Source organism: Barbus barbus, assembly GCF_936440315.1.
Source record: "Barbus barbus genome assembly, chromosome: 25".
In the NCBI taxonomy this organism is placed as follows: Eukaryota; Metazoa; Chordata; class Actinopteri; order Cypriniformes; family Cyprinidae; genus Barbus; species Barbus barbus.
The window spans coordinates 25,521,396-25,541,529 of NC_136753.1; the positions used below are offsets into that span (position 1 = coordinate 25,521,396).

Sequence of the window (20,134 nt, forward strand, 5' to 3'; positions counted from 1 at the left end):
AAATGATGTTCAGCTCTCACATTCATACAGGTGTGTAATCATGCAGAATTCTTTTCCTTGTATCTATATTGCATTCTATATCCTTTTTTCTCATCTTTTTTTTTTTATATTTTAACAACAAATTGTTCCAGAGTATGGCATACCTGGCTGTCAGTAAAGCACTCCGCATCAGATATTGTCCTTTGAGTCAGAACCAGAGTGCAAACTAGGACAGTTTTCAACGAGAACAATCTTAGTTTTCTGCATATCATGCATTTCATGTGAAAACAGAGGTCGGGTCATCTATAGGTTTTTATATTAGATGTTTAGCTAACTGCACATTTAAGCTGAACAGATTGCACCATTCCTTTATAACTTTGACAACTGAAAGCCATTGTTTTGCATACAAATGCAGTCGAATCCATTTGTAAAAATGGAAAATTGCGATTGATTTCACCAACTGCCATCAAACGCTGAGCTTTGAAGTTTCCATATTGGCTGGTAGATGTTTTCACAGCGACTGAACCAAAAGGCTTGTTTTACATGTTTGACAGTGTCAGAAAAAGCGTTCTGCCCACCATATGTTGTCCTATTAACTTCAAGACAAACACATTTTTGATGGTGTTTCTGATTCAAAAATGACTTGTATTGTTGAGTCAAGGATAACAATACTGTCTGACATTGCTTCGTGGATAAATAGATTTGTGTATTGTCCACATTCATTTACTTGTTCTTTGTTTGGAGCATCAAGAAACAAAAGATATAGTATTTAAAAATAGTTTGTTGTCGAAATCCTTTAAAGATAATAGAACATTTGGTTCACAATAGACTAGCTCCTATGAAGTGAACGCTTAATCATGCTATCCATTCTGTTATATATAGTCCATTTAAAGGCATAGTCCACCAACAATTTAAAAATGTCATCAGTTACTCTTCATCATGTTGTTCCAACCCAGTATGACTTACTTTCTTGTATGGAACATAAAAGGAGATATTTTGAAGAATGTTGGTAACTAGAAAATTTTAGAATCCCTTTGACTTCCATAGGATGAAATATAAAATGGAATTCAAAGGGAACAGAAACTGTTTTGGGGTGGACTATCCCTTTAATTATATTTAAATGTTCTAAATTTAGCAACCAGCTAATAGGGTCACAGTAAAACATCTAATATAATATTTATTTGATGAACAGCATGTTTTGAAGGTTTTGAGTGAGCATTTGTAGGAAAGGGAAACTAATACAGTATTTCAGACTCATTTTGAATACTATTTGTGGAAATTGCCTAGCGCCCAAACATCTGTTTTCCCCTCCTGGCTCTTGCTTGTCAAGGCCCATCAATGCTGCTGTGGACCCATAACTACACCTGAGGCCCTCCTTTCTTCCTCTGTACACTTCTATCCCTCTCTTTCCTTTCAGACCTTCTCCATCTTTGATTCCCCACTTCACCCAGCAGATGTCTAGATCTTAAGTTGCACTCCTGCGGTTGGCGAGCTGGCAGACGTGAGCCTCGCGTGCCCGCTTCCTTCGAGCCCTGTGGGGAAACGCGCCTACCTGTGCCTCTCTGTAATTTTGTTTTCTCTTCGCTTCTTTCATATGAGCGCACTTACATCCACGCAGCAAGGTCAAGCGAGTCTGGAGAACTTGTATGACTCTACATATGCAGGATTAAATGCATTTACCGCCTCCGTTCAGACGAAGAGGGTGAGTTTGAGAAGTGGAGAAAAGAGAGATTTGACGTGAAGGACCAAAATAAATATGTCAGACATCTTGCCATCTGCACGAGGGCCATTCCAAAGGGACTAATTAGCCAGCCGTGGTGGGCTGGATTGCTCGTTTGAAAGTGATTCGCTCTTCTTGGGGAAAACAGGTGGAGGAGTTTTTTTTCCCTTCACTTACTTTATTGCGTTTGAGTGGTTTGGCAATTGCACTTTTACACTTAATGCTTGTTCTTCTTTGAATATTTTATAAAATGCCTTCATTGGTGTCTTTAATGCTGTCAATCAGCTGCTGTTGTTGGTGTCCCTTAGGTGTATAGTGTTTTACACATATTGGAGCGAGATGATGAGTCAGTGGAGAAGCTGCTTAATAACTTGTTGGTTCTTTCCTCCCTCTGGTTTATGTGTTTATATGCTTTAAAAGTGAGTCATGCTGCCTTAGAGGTAACAGAGAATTGTTGGTCCACAAAGGAAAGATGGGTTTTGGATCATTTGCAAAGTATACTATGCTTATTTCCTCAGTATTTTAGTCTGTGCAGTATATTATTATTATAATTTAAAATAGCTATTTTCTATTTGAATATATTTTAGAATGTAATGCATGTGATGCAAAGCTGAATTTTCAGCATCATTACTCCATTCTTCGGTGTCACGTGATCCTTCATAAATCATTCTGATATGCTGATTTGCTGCTCAAGAAATATTTTGTATTATATCAATGTTGAAAACAGTTGCGCAGCTTTATATTTTTGTGTAATCTTTGATTACAAGTAATCTTAGCATTTGTCTTAGCTGTCACTTTTGATCAGTTTAATGCATCCTTGCTAATAAAAGTTTGAATTTCTTAGAGAAAAATCTTACCGACCCCAAATATTATATACATTTACTCTTTATGCATTGTATATTATGTATACTATGCACAGTATGCAAATTATTGCACTACTGTATTAAACACTGTTGCATAATGTATACAGCGTCACATATTTATAAATTTTTTACCGTACAGCATATAATGCATAGTATTTTATTTGAACATAGCCGTAATGACCAAATAAGACCATGTGTTTTGAAGCAAAGGATTTGATTGGACGACATGAGGGCTTGTCAAAGACTACATTTTTTGTTTCTTAACACGTTAAAATGCAATTGAAGGTTTGCTCTGCCCTTAAACCAAAACATGTCCACTCAGGAAAGGGCTGTTGCACACTTGGGTTTGTTATATATAAAAAAAAACATTCTGACCTCTTTGGCTCCTATTTACCCATGTCTCTCTTCAATCAATACGCGCAAGCCCTTTGGGTGCATGCAGGGCGACGTCAGCTATTTACAGTGTGTGTGTTTTCAATACCTCAACTCCAGTGACTTGTCAACAACCTCATAAGCTTGTGAACCTCATCGGCTTTGTGCGGTTATTGCGGGCAGGGAGGCTAATTGTGTGTATGGGTGGGAGGAAAAAATCACGAGGGAAAAAGAGAAAGAAAAGACGTCGGCTTGATGAATGATGCTTATGAGGCTTGCATTTTCTAATCAATTTGAAAAAAGCGCAGATTTCGTTTTTGTGTGTGTGTTCTTCATTGTTTCTCTTAGGAGTTAGGAATATATTGTAGTTTTGTTATAGACATGAATGTAACCTCAGATTGTGTGGCTTGTTAAGGAGAGCTGTTCTGTTACTCAGACTTGACAGATTTCACGTGGCGAACGATTAATAGCATTCTAAAAGAAATCTGCCTTATCAACTGCATAACAACACCCTAGCAACCACCCAGAACACCCTACATTGTGGCAGTCAGTTTTGCATGTGTAAGGACCTCTGTAGAAATCTAATTCTACTATATATGTATATTTTATATTGATGTAGTGTGCATTAACATGTTTAAAGTCTTTTTTGGCTTGCAAAATGCAACACAGATTTCCTCAAATCCAATATTACTGATTCATAAAACACCTGCCTCAATCAAATCCTCAAATTGGGTTATTCACGTACTTCTGCTGCGGCCACAAAAACCAAACCAGTGTTCTTTTAGCGTAGAGTAATGAAGAACAAAGAAACCTCCAGAGTCAGACTGACTACTGAGCATATGCATGAAAGCCTCACAGTCTCTGCCAAACACGCCTGCTCACAGCCCCTCATATGAAGCCCGCATTTGCGGTAATTTGAGGAGGGATGCTGGCAAAAGACACGAAAAGATGGCTGTGATACTGCTGTTGTCCTCCCTCCACAAGTAGAACACAAGCTTGGCGTGGCAGTGCGATGATTGCTTTTGTGTGTTCTGGTCTCTCCGGACCCCTCAAAGACAGAGAGGGAATTACTGGCCTGCAGCCTCTGATAATATATCAAGATTACTATGTTTTCCAGACAAGAGCGGACCACCGCCAAAGAGCGAGATTGTGTCACTCGCTAACGCATTTGAAGAATGGCTGATATTTGAGGAAATTAATGGTTGTTTGGAATCGTGTCTGCAGTGTTCTAAACGATCTCGCTTTTTGAGGATTTATGGATCATGTTGTGTTTCGGAGTCATTCGTATGACTGACTGTGCTGACTGTATTTCAGAATAAAATGGGATATTTGGCCTGACATTTACATGGTAAATGGGCTATTTTCTGGGTGTTTGAGCCAATTAGAGGAAACTATAAATTGTTTTGTTTGGCAAATAGCGTAAAATGAGAATGTTTCCCTTCAGAAAAGTGGCATGGCGTTACAATAAAGTGAACAAGAAATCAAAATTGCCGTTTCATGACCTTTTCTTACAACATGCCCTGATAATTTACACAATATGAGGTAAGTTGTCACAATGACAGGTTAACAGGTTTTTCAGCTCAATTTTGGACTGTAAAACAATTGATGAAACAATGAAAATGTAAAAGTTTTTTTTTTTTCTTTTTTTTTTTTTTGCATATCCAGATGGGTTTTTCAAAGTCTGGACAGACAAAAAAAATTAGATTTTTTTTCAAATTTGATTCGAACTACATTTGGATTTAAATCAGAATTTTACAGATGTGTCTCATTCTAGATGCTCTGACAGCTCAAATTTCAAGTCGTCTTTTGCGTCACTCTTAACGCAACACACAATGATAACATCAAAACCAGTGATGGAAATGCCAGAAGTATTCATAGAATAAGAATTCAAACGAAGCCGGAGTCAGAACATTACAATATATACCAGTCTCCTCCGTAAAAAAAATAAAAAATAAAAATTTGCCTGCAGTCTGAATACAGCCTATGTGACAACTAGCCCCAGTTTCCATCATATCAAGTACTATAGTATTACCATTTGATAGGATAGGATTACTAAACCATAGTACTTATTTCCATGTGTTTGATAGTGTATTTAAGATAAATTAGCCGTTTACTGACAGTTATTTCCCATACGCCATTGAATCATATGTTAATTTCTTTGCTTAAGTATAAACACGTATGGTGTGTGTGTGTGTGTTTGTAGGATGCGGGAGCGAGAGCTGCAGCGTGTGGGCAGGAGATTGCTGCTGTTGGGCATCTGTCTGCTGTCTCTCTGGGGTCAGCTGAGTCTGGCCTCAACACATCGCAGCCATATTGGTGAGTTGCATGCAAACATATACACATTAACTTTAATGGGAGGCATTAGCGGAAACAGACTATCAGCTGAGATTTTGCCCTCTCGGCTGCTGTGTTTGGCATTGAATGAGCTTGACCTCTTGTTTCTGAAGTACATTTTTCCTTTAAATTCTTAGACAGTATTTTCTGTTTGTTGTACTAGGGGTTTAACAACCTTGTGCTACTCATTTTCAAAATGACCCACTTGACCTTGTGAATAAATGATGTTCCAATTGGATTTACCTCGAATAAAAGCAAACTAAAAGATCTGCGCTTGTTTTCTCAAGTTGGAAGAATCTGCTGAATATCCATATGCTGCTCTTTTTAAGCTCCAGAGACTTATTCGAGGTCTCGATTATGGATCTTACTTTCAGTTTTCTTAAGGAGAGTTAAAAAGAGACAAATTGTTGGCAAAGCAAAAATATAAAACTATACAATGAAGGTGGATAAGAGTTTAATTTGACATTTGTGTTAACCAAACTTTTTTTTTTTCCTCTAAATCGTGCAGCCTTAACAATGTAACAAACATTGTTAGTAAGGCCTGCATAATTTAGAGAAAAAAAATCGAATAGCAATTGTCATTGCAATTTAAAATAAAATAAAAAATCATTAAAATAAAAAACCTTTTCTTCACAGGTTTTCTGTGCTTGTTTGTATGGATGCACAATATCAATACTATTATACAATAACAACAACAATAACTAACAAACAGCTATTATTATTATTATTACTAAAATTAATAAATGAAATAAGACTTATTACTATTGTAATATGAATATATGTATATATAATATTTAATATGAATCAATTAACATTTTAATTTACAGTTCAACTTTAAAATGACAATACTAATATTTAATATTATATCTTTTTCAAACCATAAACACATCATGTTTTTAATTTTGCAGAAAGCCACAGGGAGCCCTTAAAGCTTCTCTATACAGAATATGTGTTTATTTAATTAAATCACAACATTTGTGATTTGATCATTGCCATATCACAATTATGGATTTTGATTAATCATGCAACCCTAATTATATTATATCTGTTCTTCAATTGATCTCCTTTTAAATCTCATCCCTCCTGTCTTGGAGAAACCATTGAGGTATAAAAGCACTGTAGAAAGTACTGTTAAAATACTTTTTGTGAGTTTTCTTTCTGAAGTCTCTTGTCTTGATGGGAGGGCAACGTTAGGTCAGCGAAGCCTAGTTTCAGGCCAGCAGGGACGCCAGGAGGAGAAGGTGTTAGGCTTGTCACAGAAATCTCATTGTAAGGAGAAAGCAGCAAAGTGAAAGAGAAGGAGAACCCTGGGCAAAAGGTGGAAGATGTGAATACACATCGCAATAATGAGACCCCGTCCACAGGGGCCGAGTGGCAAACAGTAGCGGACCAGGAGCGAAAAAGGGAAATCATGTTTGTGCACATACACACACAGACCTGAGTATATCCTTTCTCTGTGTGCCGAAAGCCACAAAGACCCATTGGGGACAAAGCGAAGCAACAGCAACAATTAATCTCCTGTTATCGAGTCAAAGGCCGACTCTAAATAAAATCATGCAGCTTTTCAGGCACAGCGACAAAGATAGCAACAAGTTTAGAAGGCCCCATCCTTCTCCCGGTGGATGTGTATACGTGCGGTATGTCGAAGGTAGAAAGGGTGATTGATTACAGCGCGAGTTGCCCAATCATTCACCCTGTGGTGGGGAGAGAGTGGCTTTCCACCCGATGCCGGTTCTTCGGCTTCAGGCTAGCGCAGAACTAATCACAGAGTAACTCCCAGCGGCTCGGGGAGGTCAGGCCAAGGTGTTACCCAGTAAACAAACCTCTTTAGCCCTGCTGTTTAAGAGAAGTGTGGGCCTCCTGCTGCTTTAGAGAGTCAACCTCTCAGCACACCCTTAAGAGAGCACAGATCAGCCCAATAACACCACAGGGACAACAGCAATGCCAGGACTCATTAGTTAGTCATGGGAGAGAGAGAGAGAGAGAGAGAGAGAGAGAGAGAGAGAGAGAGAGAGAGAGAGAGAGAGACTGGGTAAGGTTGGGAGAGAGCGAGAGAGAGAGAGAGAGACTGGGTAAGGTTGAGAGAGGGAGAGAGAGAGAGAGAGAGAGAGAGAGAGAGAGAGAGAGAGAGACTGGGTAAGGTTGGAAGAGGGAGCGATATGGCAGCAGATGAAAATCTGGCAACTTTCAGAAAAAAAAAAAAATACCCTAGCAGAAATGCCGTGAAGTTCTAGTTGTTTTGGGGGTCTTGTTAATAAACATGGCTAATTTAATTGTGATATTTTTTTTCCCTAGAGAAAATGTTGATCTTTTCATTGTTGTTGTTTTTTTTTTTATAAAGCTTAGGAAATATTTGAGATCAAACTTTGTTTCAAATATTTATTGTGGATGCTACTTTACTGCAAAGTAATATTCTTAATTTTCTTAATTGAGTTAGTAAAATATATTAATTTAAAAACAAAATCACTTGAGAAACACAAATAAACAAATACTGTACATAAAATGTTATGTTATTTTTCACACAATATGACTTGAGTTTTCTTACCCATTGTCTTTTTTATAATTTTTTTTTCAAGCATGAATCTAACAAAATTTAGTGAGGTTTATTTTCAGATCAAGATAAAAACAAAAACAAATATGTTCAATGCACTTGACTAGTGGCAAAAATGCTAGTTGAGTAATTATTTAAAATTTAGTTGAGCAACTGTTATAATATTGAAAACTGTTATTAATTGAGTGTGGTTGTTAATTGTGCTACTTGTCAGACTTGTCACTATTTCCTTTCCTTACAAATGAGACTTTTGTTGTACAGTAAGACCTGTGAAATTGGCATTTATGTCATTAATAGCTCCAATAATTGACAACTTAGTCTTGGAAGAATATGTTGTGAAATATTTTGTTGGTATGTGTATATATATATACACATACAGCATTGGGTGGATATTTAAATTTCAATATATATATATATATATATATATATATATTGAAATTTAAATATCTCAGAAATTTCAATATAAACTATATATATATATATATATATAGTTTATATTGACATTTCTGACATTTGATTATAGATTTATAGATTATAAATTTGAGCTCACTTTGAGAAACTCAGTTTAGATTACCAGCATTTATTTCTCACAAGATATATACATTTCTCCATTTCATCATCAATTAAACTCAGTGCTGTCTAGAAGAAACAATTGAGATAATATTTATTTGTCATGTTTTTGTCCTATGTGGGTGATCTTGAAGGAGCCGTTGCATCAGTGTAAAATCTCTTTCTATAAATGTATAAAGCCATAAGATCATCTCTTACTGTTGATTAGATGGAATGTTTCCCCCATCTTCTCCTTAAATACATGCGTCTCCATATTAATACACAGCAATCAAACACTTTCTGATTTGTTAGTCAGTAGCTGCAGGGGGAGATTCTGCAACGCATGCTGGAATAATGGAGGCGTGAAAACCACATTGCAAGAGCTGATTATCAGATTTAATCTGACAGCTGGTCTCTTTTCTTCAGATACAGGGCGTGAAGTGATACACTATGCAGGTCATAAAGTTAGAGATGTAACTGGTTCTGGAAGAATGTTCTGTTGATGTTAAGATGAAATATGGCCCCAAACTGAATTGAATTATAAAGACTATGAGGTCTTCAGAATATTTCTCTCTGCAAGGTTAAATCACACATACCCACCTACACTTTAATGCTTGCATTTGTTTAATTACGTTCTTTGTCCAGATAAATAATAGTTGACATCAAGTTGTCAAGGCTTTGCTCTGAGCATGGTGCAATTAGCCCCTGCTGGTAGATTTCATAACTACACCATTGATACTGTACCTCTCTGCAGGTATTATAGCTCTTCTTGGTTGATATAGTAAATTACATAAGGTTTCTTGCTAGAATTGTTCAGTTAAATTTAACTTTAAAGGTTTTTATAATTATCTTTAAGGTAATTTCCATATTGACTTGACATGTTGCCTGGCTTGACACTGACTGCTGAATTTCAGCCTAGAGTGGGCTCATGTGTCTACAAGCGAAATCATTCATGCCTCAGTGCTATAGCTTGTAATAGAGAAAGAGAGGAGGAAGACATCTCGACATTCGGACTGTGACATTTTGGTGTCTGCAGGGCAGGTCAGCGTTTCCTCTGGGACACCGGACCACATGGAACACATTTCACAGCACACTGGGCTAAAATCATGATGTAATGCTTGAGGAGGTGGTCAAGATGATAGATAGATAGATAGATAGATAGATAGATAGATAGATAGATAGATAGATAGATAGATAGATAGATAGATAGATAGATAGATAGATAGATAGATAGATAGATAGATAGATAGATAGATAGATAATATATGATGCGATAGATACTATATAATGCAATATGCACTATATGATGCAATAGATGATAAATAATTCTATATTTGATAGATAGATAGATAGATAGATAGATAGATAGATAGATAGATAGATAGATAGATAATATACGATGCAATAGATATAATGCAATATACACTATATGATGCAATAATTATAAATTATGCTATATTTGATAGATAGATAGATCGATAGTGTAAGTAAGCTTGTGTTCCTCCAGCACTAGTTTCTTATCATTATAGCTCATCTGACTTTTCATACAGTAATCCCCGCTAATATAAGGCTTCACCCATGAGTAGCATCTCATTAGTAGCCATTGAGACTTCCTGACGGTCAGTCTGTGACTCCGAGCAACATTAATTTTTTTCTATTTTGGGCCGGAATAAAAGGGGATCATAATGATTTTAACTGATGGAGGCAATTAGCAGAGAAGTGCTGACAGCAGTCTAGCGGGCAGTGCTGAGAACATCGTGTTAACATCGCCATCATGAAGCTTATAAAATTACTCACTGTAGTTTTTTTAAAAGGCTCACATTTATATGTTCTAGGACCCTGCAATTTTGGCCATCAATTTTGAGATGATAAGTGTGACAGGTGGGGTTTGTTCAGTCTCTGGCTGAATTAAATAACTGAGCTTTGGATTTTTTGGGGCTGAATTTCATGCAAGATTGACTTATGCATTTCTGCTTAAAGGTGAAGACCCAACTCTGTGTATGCTTTGCAAGACCCACTTTGCATGCAGCATATTTTATTGGACTGTCCAGCTTTTATTGCTAGTAGACAATGTATTTATATAGAAAGCTCACTTAAGGACTTTTTCCAGAAATTTTTTTTTATCATATGTAAATGTAAAACATATTGTATATTATTAATTGTTGTCTTTGTCTTTTTGTTTGGTTTTTATGTTTAAGTGGGCTTAAGCTTTCTTTTCTTTATTGAAGAGTGCTTGTAATATACCTTTAATTTTAGTATACCATTTGAAATATAGCTTGTCAGTTATTATTACTAGATGTCAGAAATATTGATTATATTGAAAGCAATATTGCATAGTAAGGCTAAACAAGGAAACAAGCGCTGTAATTGATTTAGAATGCACACATATACCTTTTCATGGTGACATTCAATCAGAGTTTTGGGTTTCACTCTGTCAACTGCGGCACTGATAATGCAGACTATTTTTTTCTCACGGTTCGTTTGCACATCTCCAGTAGAGTCGCATTTCATGGTTTGAGCATGGTTATATTTTCACCCAGCTGAGGATATGTCAGGAAACTCAATATTTCTCTCTCAACTCTAATAAGGAATTCCTTGCTGTTATTACTAGAAAAGATTGATGGCCCCAGATCGTAAATTAAAGATATTTGCTTTAATAACTGTCCCTTTGAAACTACCCACTCAATAAGTGCAAGTAATAATACGATATCAATCCTGGAAGACATTTACGAGCAGGCATCCTTCGCTAAAGGAGACGAGGCGAGAGATCTAATGTGAGAGATGCTCCGAAGGGTTTGTGGATTTCTCGGGTTGTTGGTTCCTTCCCTCTCTATATTAGTTTCCACTACACCTCACCCCAAAAGTTCTGCTAGTTACCCACGATAGGTAGTTGGGCCCAAGTGAAATTGAATGTTTTACTTTTTACTTCCGCAGTTTTTTTATGAATTCTATCAGTCAACCATGTAGGCAGTTTATAGCATGCAATGCCTTATTGTACATAATTCATATAATAAACTTTCAAAGAAGATATGTTTCTTGTTTTTATTAAGTAAAACCAATATATTTTATTATTAATTTTATTTTCTGGTGCACTCTGGAAATGTTGCATTGGAATGTTGACTTAAATTTAGGCAACAGAATTCAGAAAGCAGTTTTCAACCATAATATTAGCACCAAATTTAGCAACCAGTGTGACACCACAATAAAAATAAATTTGTCTTATTTTCAGTGTTAATTCTACATAATATATCAATATTGAGTCCTGTATTTGTGAAGTCAAATTTCTACGCATATGCCTTAAAGGGTTGTAACCCCTGGATGCAGAATCTTACACCATAAGCCTCTCAGTTTGCTTAGAGAACATCTGTATGCTAGTGTACTCCTAAAATAGAGTAGATATACAGTACTGGTTTAAATATTAAATGTCTTTCTCTTCCCAGAAAATTAACCAAAAATACTGATGACTCATCTTGTACACTGCAATTACATTTTACCCAGCATATGGGGGCCTTTTGGTTCGGAGTTGCTTAGAAATGTTAATTACCATGAATCTACATAATAGCACATGTTAGACTAACATGTTAGAGTCTCTCTGACTCTGTGTATAATTGGTTTTCATCTTACCTTCTCTGGGAGAACTGAGCATTGGGTGAGGCTAAATCATTGACTCACAATGTCACCTGTGGTGTCCCTCAAGGCTCAGTGCTCGGCCCCATCCTGTTTATCCTCTACATGCTTCCCCTCGGTCATGCCATCAGCCGGCATGGAATTTATTTTCATTGCTACGCTGATGACATTCAACTCTGCATCAGGACTAACTCAACTCTGTGTCTCTGTCATGCCGTCTTCCATTTTGACTACCTGCCTGTAGGAGATAAAGGCGTGGATGAAGCAAAATGTCTTGCAGCTAAACAGCTCCAAGACTGAAGCCATCCTAATCGGCACTCCAAACCAGGTCCGAACATCTGTCATTAACAGCATTACCTTCTCTGGCCAGGATATTTCACTTTCAACATCAGTCACCAAACTGGGTGTTAAAATGGACTTGCATCTGACCTTTGAGGATCACATCAAACATCTGTGTAAGACCTCTTTTTTCCATCTGAGGAACATCGCCAAACTTCGCCGTATGCTCACTTTTGGAGATGCAGAAAAGCTTGTCCGCGCCTTTGTCTCCTCCAGGCTGGACTATTGTAATGCGCTTCTCATCGGGATCCCTGGCAAAAGCCTCCAGAAGCTGCAATACATTCAGAACAGTGCTGCTAGGATCCTGATGAGGGTACGCAAATATGATCATATCACCATACTTACATCGCTCCATTGGCTCCCTGTTTCATGCAGGATTGAGTATAAGGTGTCCCTCCTCACCCACTAGTGTATCCATGGTGAGGCCCCCACCTACCTCAAAGAACTTCTCTCTCCACAATGCTCTACACATACCCTCCTCTCTGTTTCAGCACATCTCCTGAAAAAACCCCTAGGATCAAGCTCCGTACTATGGGAGATCAGGCTTTCTGCTCAGCCGCTCCCAGTCTGTGGAATGCTCTCCCGGACCATCTGAGGTCACCACAGTCGGTGGATGCTTTTAAATGTGGCCTTAAAACCCACCTTTTTAGCAGAGCTTTCCATTGATTTAAAAAAAAAAAAAATTCTCTGTGTTTTTATATTGTAGCACTTTGGGATTTTGTTGAAATATAAAGTGCGTTACAAATAAAATGTATTATTATTATTATTATTATTAACAGTATTGCCTCACAGTTTGTCCCAACAAGAGTCTGAACAATTTCTTGTTGAATAGTGCTACTGATTGGTTAAAGGTCTGAAAACTCCCAGCATGCATTACTGCACATAGTTACTGTTGTAAGATTATTGTTGTGCTGTTTGCTTGAATTTTTTTCCACCTTGCTGCAGTCTTGGTGTCCCTGAGTGAGACAATAGTTGAGTATGAGACTAAAATTTCAACTCCTGCTTCTCTCTCAATTGGACACTCATAAGTTCTGCAGTGATTAATTTAGCATTCATATCTTACATGCAGTCTAATCCCTGTCTGGTGACCCACAGTGACCAGTGATACTACTAGAAAAGTGATACTGGTTAAATTATGCAAAACAAAATGTTCAGTGTCAGGGAGCGATGCGGTGTTCTCAAATGTGAATTAATTATGACCAACAGCTACCATTCTATGGTTAATGACTCTTGAACAGACCTCAGTTAAAGTAATTTAGACTATTAAGAATTCATAATTGTAATATTTCACCTCTGGCTGGCGGCAGTTTTGCTCAACACTCATTGTAATTTGGCCGATTAACAATTAGTACTTGCAATATTTCACCTTGACCCGAAATGTCGTATAGTTGAATGAGTCAGAGCAAGTCATGGAAGGTTTTATGATGGTTTTGGCTGGCAATCTAATCTGGACCTTGGAAAAGTAAGACCATATGTGTTTGTTATTGGTGATTTAATCATTATAGTTTTATTTTTTTATGAACCACCCTAAAATATCGCCTTTGGAGATGTAGATCCTTCAAATGAAAAGTTGCGTTTGAAAACTTAATAAATAAAGGACCATTTAATACAGGCCAAGTAATGTTGTATTTGGATCATGCACTATATTTTATGTCATTCTGGATGAGAGCGAGCTTGTTTATTTCAGTTCATGGGCTGTTTCCTTTCCGCTTCAGTCTGTAGACGACAGCACAGGAAGCTGATTGGTGTTGTTTGTTACCACGGCAGCATGTGTGTGTGATGACATCTCCCCTGTCAGTCATGTTTTTCAGGCTCAGAGGAGAGTGTATGTGTTTGTGTGTGTACGTGTGCATATGTGAGATATAAAACACTACTGACACTTTGAGGGTGGGGACAGCATGCTATTTAGAGCAAACATGACTGTAGAGAGCCAGGATGCATTCAGAATGAACGAACAAACATGTGGGAAAACCAACACTCATTTCTCTGCTCATGTAGGTATTAGGCTGTTTAAACGACAAAAAGCACTATAAAAGTAGTAAATTTAAGTAGTATTTGTGCATATATGTTTCCTTCTATATTATATCATAATTTCATTTATTTTATCAGCTTTGGGACTTTTGGACTGGCTATAATCCACCATACTGTAATATTAAACCTCAGCCTTTATAAAGAACGTGTATGTTTCACACTGTACATTTTTTTTTCTCCCATTATTTTCCAATACTGTCAGGTGATATGATGCGAATGCTATTCAGGAAAGCTTCTGACCTTGGATGCTCCTCTAATGGATGGGGAAAGTAACTAAATATTAAAGCTATCGTCTTGAAAGCAGTACAAAACAAGAACACCCAGACAGGCAGGTGTAATAAAAGTCTCAGAAGTGACAAAAGTAGAATTCTCCATGAATAAACTACGGAGCAGCCAGGGCTGCTATATATATATTTGAAAATTTATATTTAATCACTAATGATAAAGAGTAAACAGTGTGCCTATGGACTTTGTATTATAGCACCTCTCATAACTCGCAACTTACTGCCACCTTAGGATGAAAATACTTTATTTTGTGTAAAACTATCTTCTAAATAAATAAATGGTAATATGCCTAATATAATTGCCAGCATTTGGCCATTTTGAAATTATTGGTCAATAGCTATGCCTACTTGGGTGATAAACAGAAATATTAGCTCGCCATTGTGTTAGTTTCAGATCCTTCCAACATCCTTTTTAAAATATTTTAATAAATCATTTTATTTATTTAGTATATGTTATAAGTATAAGTTCAGCATGCAGTATGTTTATTTAAGGAAATATTACTTTAATTTAAGTTCAGCATACTATATGTGATTGTTGTAAATATACAACATATATACAACAAATATACAGATATAATGATAAATATAATTAATTATAACAATGTTTAATTTTTTTTATCCTGCATACAGTGTTCCCACAGACACTTTATACAACACTTTATACTTATTTAATGTCTTTGTATTATATAACAAACCAAGTGACATTTATCTTAAAAAATATAAATAAATAAGTCAATAAAAAAATGTACACTTGGTTTGATATCTTATTTAGTCCAAGGAAATTCATACATTTCAATTTTTAATTGTATAAATTGAAATTATAGTGGCCATTGTTCACTTTGCTAGATTACTATTTATTTGGCATTGAAAAGTCCAGATAAAATAGCTGCTAGTTTATAATTAAACATAATCAATTTGCTAAATTATTATAAATTCAAAATTGCACCTATGAAATCAAACTGCATGCAACTGATGGATTGAAAGTTGCATACTCCCAACTCTTTCTGTCTCTCTCCAGACTTAGTGCCATTTCTGAAATGCTGTAATAGCAGTATTCCTCACCTTTACTTTCATCCACCATTTGCCAAGTGCATGTCAAAAGGTGACAGCGACTCTATTAGTTTCATGTTGTTGCTCTTTTTCACAACAACTGAAATGTAATAACATTCAGAGACCATTGAATGAGATAGGTGCATGATTCCTCAAGGGAGGACCATTGATCAGGGGCAGCCTTTAATGGTGCAGTGTAGAGATGGATGGTGTTGGACAGAGGTTCATTTGAGCCCTTGGCCGATGTGTTCTGAATCTGTCAGCTACAGCAATCTGTCACCAAACCTTTGGCTTGACCACTATGTGCACCCTGGTGTCTGGGAAAGGATACAGCAGGGAAAGGAAAGAGAGCCAGGGAGATCTTTCAAATGGATACCGCTATGATGAATGATATTTACAGAGGGAGAATGGTAAGCAATGATCTGTGGAGTATTTTGGAATCACTATCCCTGCCTCATTTAGCGGTGCTGTTACGTGTTGACCCAGACTGCGAATCAACGAATGTAATATTTCTCAAACTGTTTAAGCATTCATGTAAATACAGATTTATTGAATATCGCATTATGGTGATCTCGCATATTAGGAAAAGATCACTAATTTGTTTTTAAAGAGAAACAATGCCAACGGAAAACTCTGGTTGTGTTAAATGATAATGATGCCACTGGTGATGTCTCGGCATCATCAGCGAAAATGGATTTATTAATAATGTTGACTTGTGCTTAAAGGGGTGTAATGTTTATTTGCAGAAGACTGTCTGATACATGAAAGGACTGTACCTTGAATTTGTAATCAGCACAAATATTAAGAATATGTGTTGGCACAGTAGAGCAGGGGTTTTCAACCTTTTAGGACATGCGCCACCCCAAGTTTGTCTAATTTCACTCGTGCCCCCCCCCCCCACGCGAGCCCAAAGTGCACGAACATCATTCACATATTGTTTGCTGCATTTCCAGTGCGTAGCATTAAGAAACATACACATATAACCAGCTTACCTGATTCAGTGTGTGATGGCTGAGTCCGTTTCTGAGATAACAACATGCCAATGGTTGGATTTCTGACATGACTAACCGTAAATTATTTTACACCATTCTCACTGTCGCCTAACAGCGGGAGTCTGATTGCCCCCTAGCGGATGGCTGAAGATTTGAAAGCTCGTACTCGTAAATCTTCAAGGCAATGTCTCTGAATTAAATGATGCTCGCGCCCCCCTTGACAGGTGCGCCCCACAGGTTGAAAACCCCTGCAGTAGAGGGTCACTTGAAGACCAGGAAAAAAGAAGAAAAACAGGGAAATTGACCAATTTTGTAATGTAGATTTTAGTCTGTCAATTCTACAATTTTGTGTTACATTTTTATATTATTTAAAAAATGCTAAATGAAAGCATTTGCAGTACTTATGGACATTTTGACCTTACTGTGTGTTGTGAACATTCATATAGTGAAATCCATTAATTAATATATTATTATATTTTAATAATTTAGTATTATTAGATATTTTTTCCCTCACAGGTGAGATTTTCTATGATTAAAAAAAAAAAGAAAAGATTTTTTAATTAAAAATTATGGCACTCTATGTATATAATATAGTTACATTTATGAATTAAATAACATGTTGTATATTAAATAATGAATGGCAATTCATATAGTGAAATCCATAATTTAAAATATTATAATAATTTAACAATTTATTATTAGTTTTTATAAATGTATTATTCTTTCACCTCAGGTGAGATTTTCTATGATTTAAAAAAAATAATAATAATAAAAAATTGTGACATTATCTAATTTTATTATGCATTTTATTTTTATATGCCTATTTTATATTAATATTTTTTTATTATTTTATAAATGTATTATACATTTACATTATAACATTTACATGTTATACATTAAATAATGAATCATATATTAAATAATACTAATAAAGTATTAAATTATAATATATTAAATCTCATCTGTGAGGGCGAAAAAATTTTTTTTTGAAAGACTTTCAGACTAGACAGCTAATATACAATACACTACAGTTCCTACCATCAAAAGCAAACGGTTATCATTTTCAGGTACTCATGCATGTTTCTATTGTGTGCTTTTCAATTTCTGTTTACACCAGCATGAGGTTTTGGACCTCTGCCCAGACACACTCCTGTTTTGGGAGTGTTGACTTCATATTAGCCTTCGCTAACCACAGAGGTGCTTTAGCTGTGTTTGTGTGTTGCTGTTGTTTTTCAGCAGAACCTGAACGGCCGTATCTTACAGGCGCAAATTTGCTGTCATCGCCCCAGCCCGGGCTTTCCACGGCTCGCTGGTTATCAGAGTGCGTCTTGTGTCAGGGAAAAACACAGTGTATTTGTGTCAAAGATCTGACCCGGTAAAGAACATTTGATGTGACATCTATTCATTTAGACTTTTAGAGACCCTCCCTGCACCCAAACACCTCTGATCAGGTAAGCAGTGCGGCATCGAGACGGAGCGTTTCATCTTCCATTTCTGCAGCCTGCAGATGGCTAGCTCTCCTATCGCCTCATAACAATTTCATAAGTGACTTGCTGTAAATTGCCATGGCGATGGTATGGTAATTGGGTTGCCACTCTGCTTCACTTTCTCTCTCTGTTCAAAGAAAAAAAGGGGGAGAAGCATTTCTCTTTCTTTTCGCTGCAGTCACACTGAGTAATAAGTGTTAGGACAGAGGAAGTGAAAGTGAGCTTGATCACAGGGTCGAGGAAAAAGAGTGCACTCATTTCCTGCTGCGCATCTTGGAGAATGTGCTAGTAATATGCTACTCCGTGCAGTTTACTGAGCAGTGTTTTTTGGTGCTGCCTCGACTGACCACCCATACTCATCTACAAATGTAGCTTGACTTATTTTTATCAGTTGTTGAAGTTTGATGCTTTGATGGATCTTCGCACTGAAATGAAATCTACAGGCATCAGTTAGATGCATGGAATTTTTTTTCTCAAAAAACATTTCTTATTTTTATCAATGTTAAAAACAGTGTTATTCTTATATTTGTGGAAACCATGATGCATATTTTTTCAGAATTCTTTGAATTGAATGTTCAAAAGAACAGCATTTATTTTAAATAGATTTTTTTAAGTAACAATGTAAACCTAATTTAATGCAACCCATTTAGTTTAATTAATTTAGTTGAATAAAAGTATTTCTTTCTTTCCAAAGGAAAAAAAAAAAAAAAAAAAAAATATATATACACACACACACACACACACACACACACACATATATATATATATATATATATATATATATACATTATATATCATTAATGTGTGTTATCATTATTTATTTGTGTTATCTATATTTATTTATGTATGTTCAACAAGAAATAGCCGTGTTCACAGCAAAATAAACTAACATGCTTATTGTTTACTTAAATTACTTAAAAATGCATATAGTTACCAGTTAAAGCTCAAAAACATAAATATCTTTTTAAAAAGAAAATTGCGACCATTTATTCTATACATGATGATTATTGTTATTATACAGTAATTAATAATAATAATAATAATAATACATATTATTTTCTTTTTAGTTAATTACTATTTCAGTCTTATATTTGTGTACCAATACTTTGATTTTCATTATTGTGATGCAGCTCTAGGTCTTTACAGCTAAGTGCAGTTGACACGTGAAAAGTGTGACTTCTGTGTTCTTTTTAGATTTTTTTTCTTTTTTTAAGCTAAGGTGTTCTGTGGATGTGCCTGTGTGCTCTGGTCAGTGCACCATTAATGAATACTTCATGATGTTATTTAACTCTCGGATGACTAAATCAATATTACCCTTCCTTCTTCATTGAGCATAGAACATTCATGGAGGAACAGATGGTTCTTTACAGCCGTGAAGAGTCAGTCCGTCTTGGACATATCAGACTCTGTACATCATGCAATGCACACACACACACACACACACACACCATCCCTGCTCCATTGAACCGGTGAGGCTGATATTGTCTGCCAAGCGCCTTGGGTTGGAGAGACTACCAAGACTCTGGTGATGAATGTGTGCTTGGCTCCAGAATGAACCTACCGACTTCATGAATGCTTTAATGAATGCTGTTAGGTATGTTGCGTTAGGCATGTTTCAGGACAGGTTTAAACCTGCATCTTCCAAGTCAGGATTTGGATGCTTCAACCTTACTTCAAAATATCAGTACATTTGGAAGAAGTTTCTTCTTCTGCCTTCTTTTTTAATGCAATGACATTTAATATTTTTACATGGTTTAATACTTTGTTGTGAGACAGGATCAAATCAGGTCTCCAATGGTTTATTTTTGCTCTTGGTTAAACAGACACTGTCACTGTAGTTATTAGCTTTGAGGCTGCAAACAGAGCTTTGCATTGAAACGTATGAGAGGAGTTAACAGATATGAAGAGGCTTTGTTATTGCTCATGAGTAATTGTCGCCTGTCACATGAAACAAAA

The 20,134-nt window shown here is 36.3% G+C and overlaps 1 protein-coding gene across 1 annotated transcript in view; it reads left to right on the plus strand.

Moving 5' to 3' along the window:
- Positions 1–20,134, plus strand: part of LOC306844659 (chemokine-like protein TAFA-2) — an 81,372-nt gene that overhangs the window by 49,576 nt on the left and 11,662 nt on the right. The window contains exon 2 of the mRNA XM_079376957.1: positions 5,138–5,250. Coding sequence (XP_079233083.1) covers positions 5,139–5,250 — 112 coding nt within the window. The 5' untranslated portion in view covers position 5,138. The remainder of the gene's footprint in view (positions 1–5,137; positions 5,251–20,134) is intronic.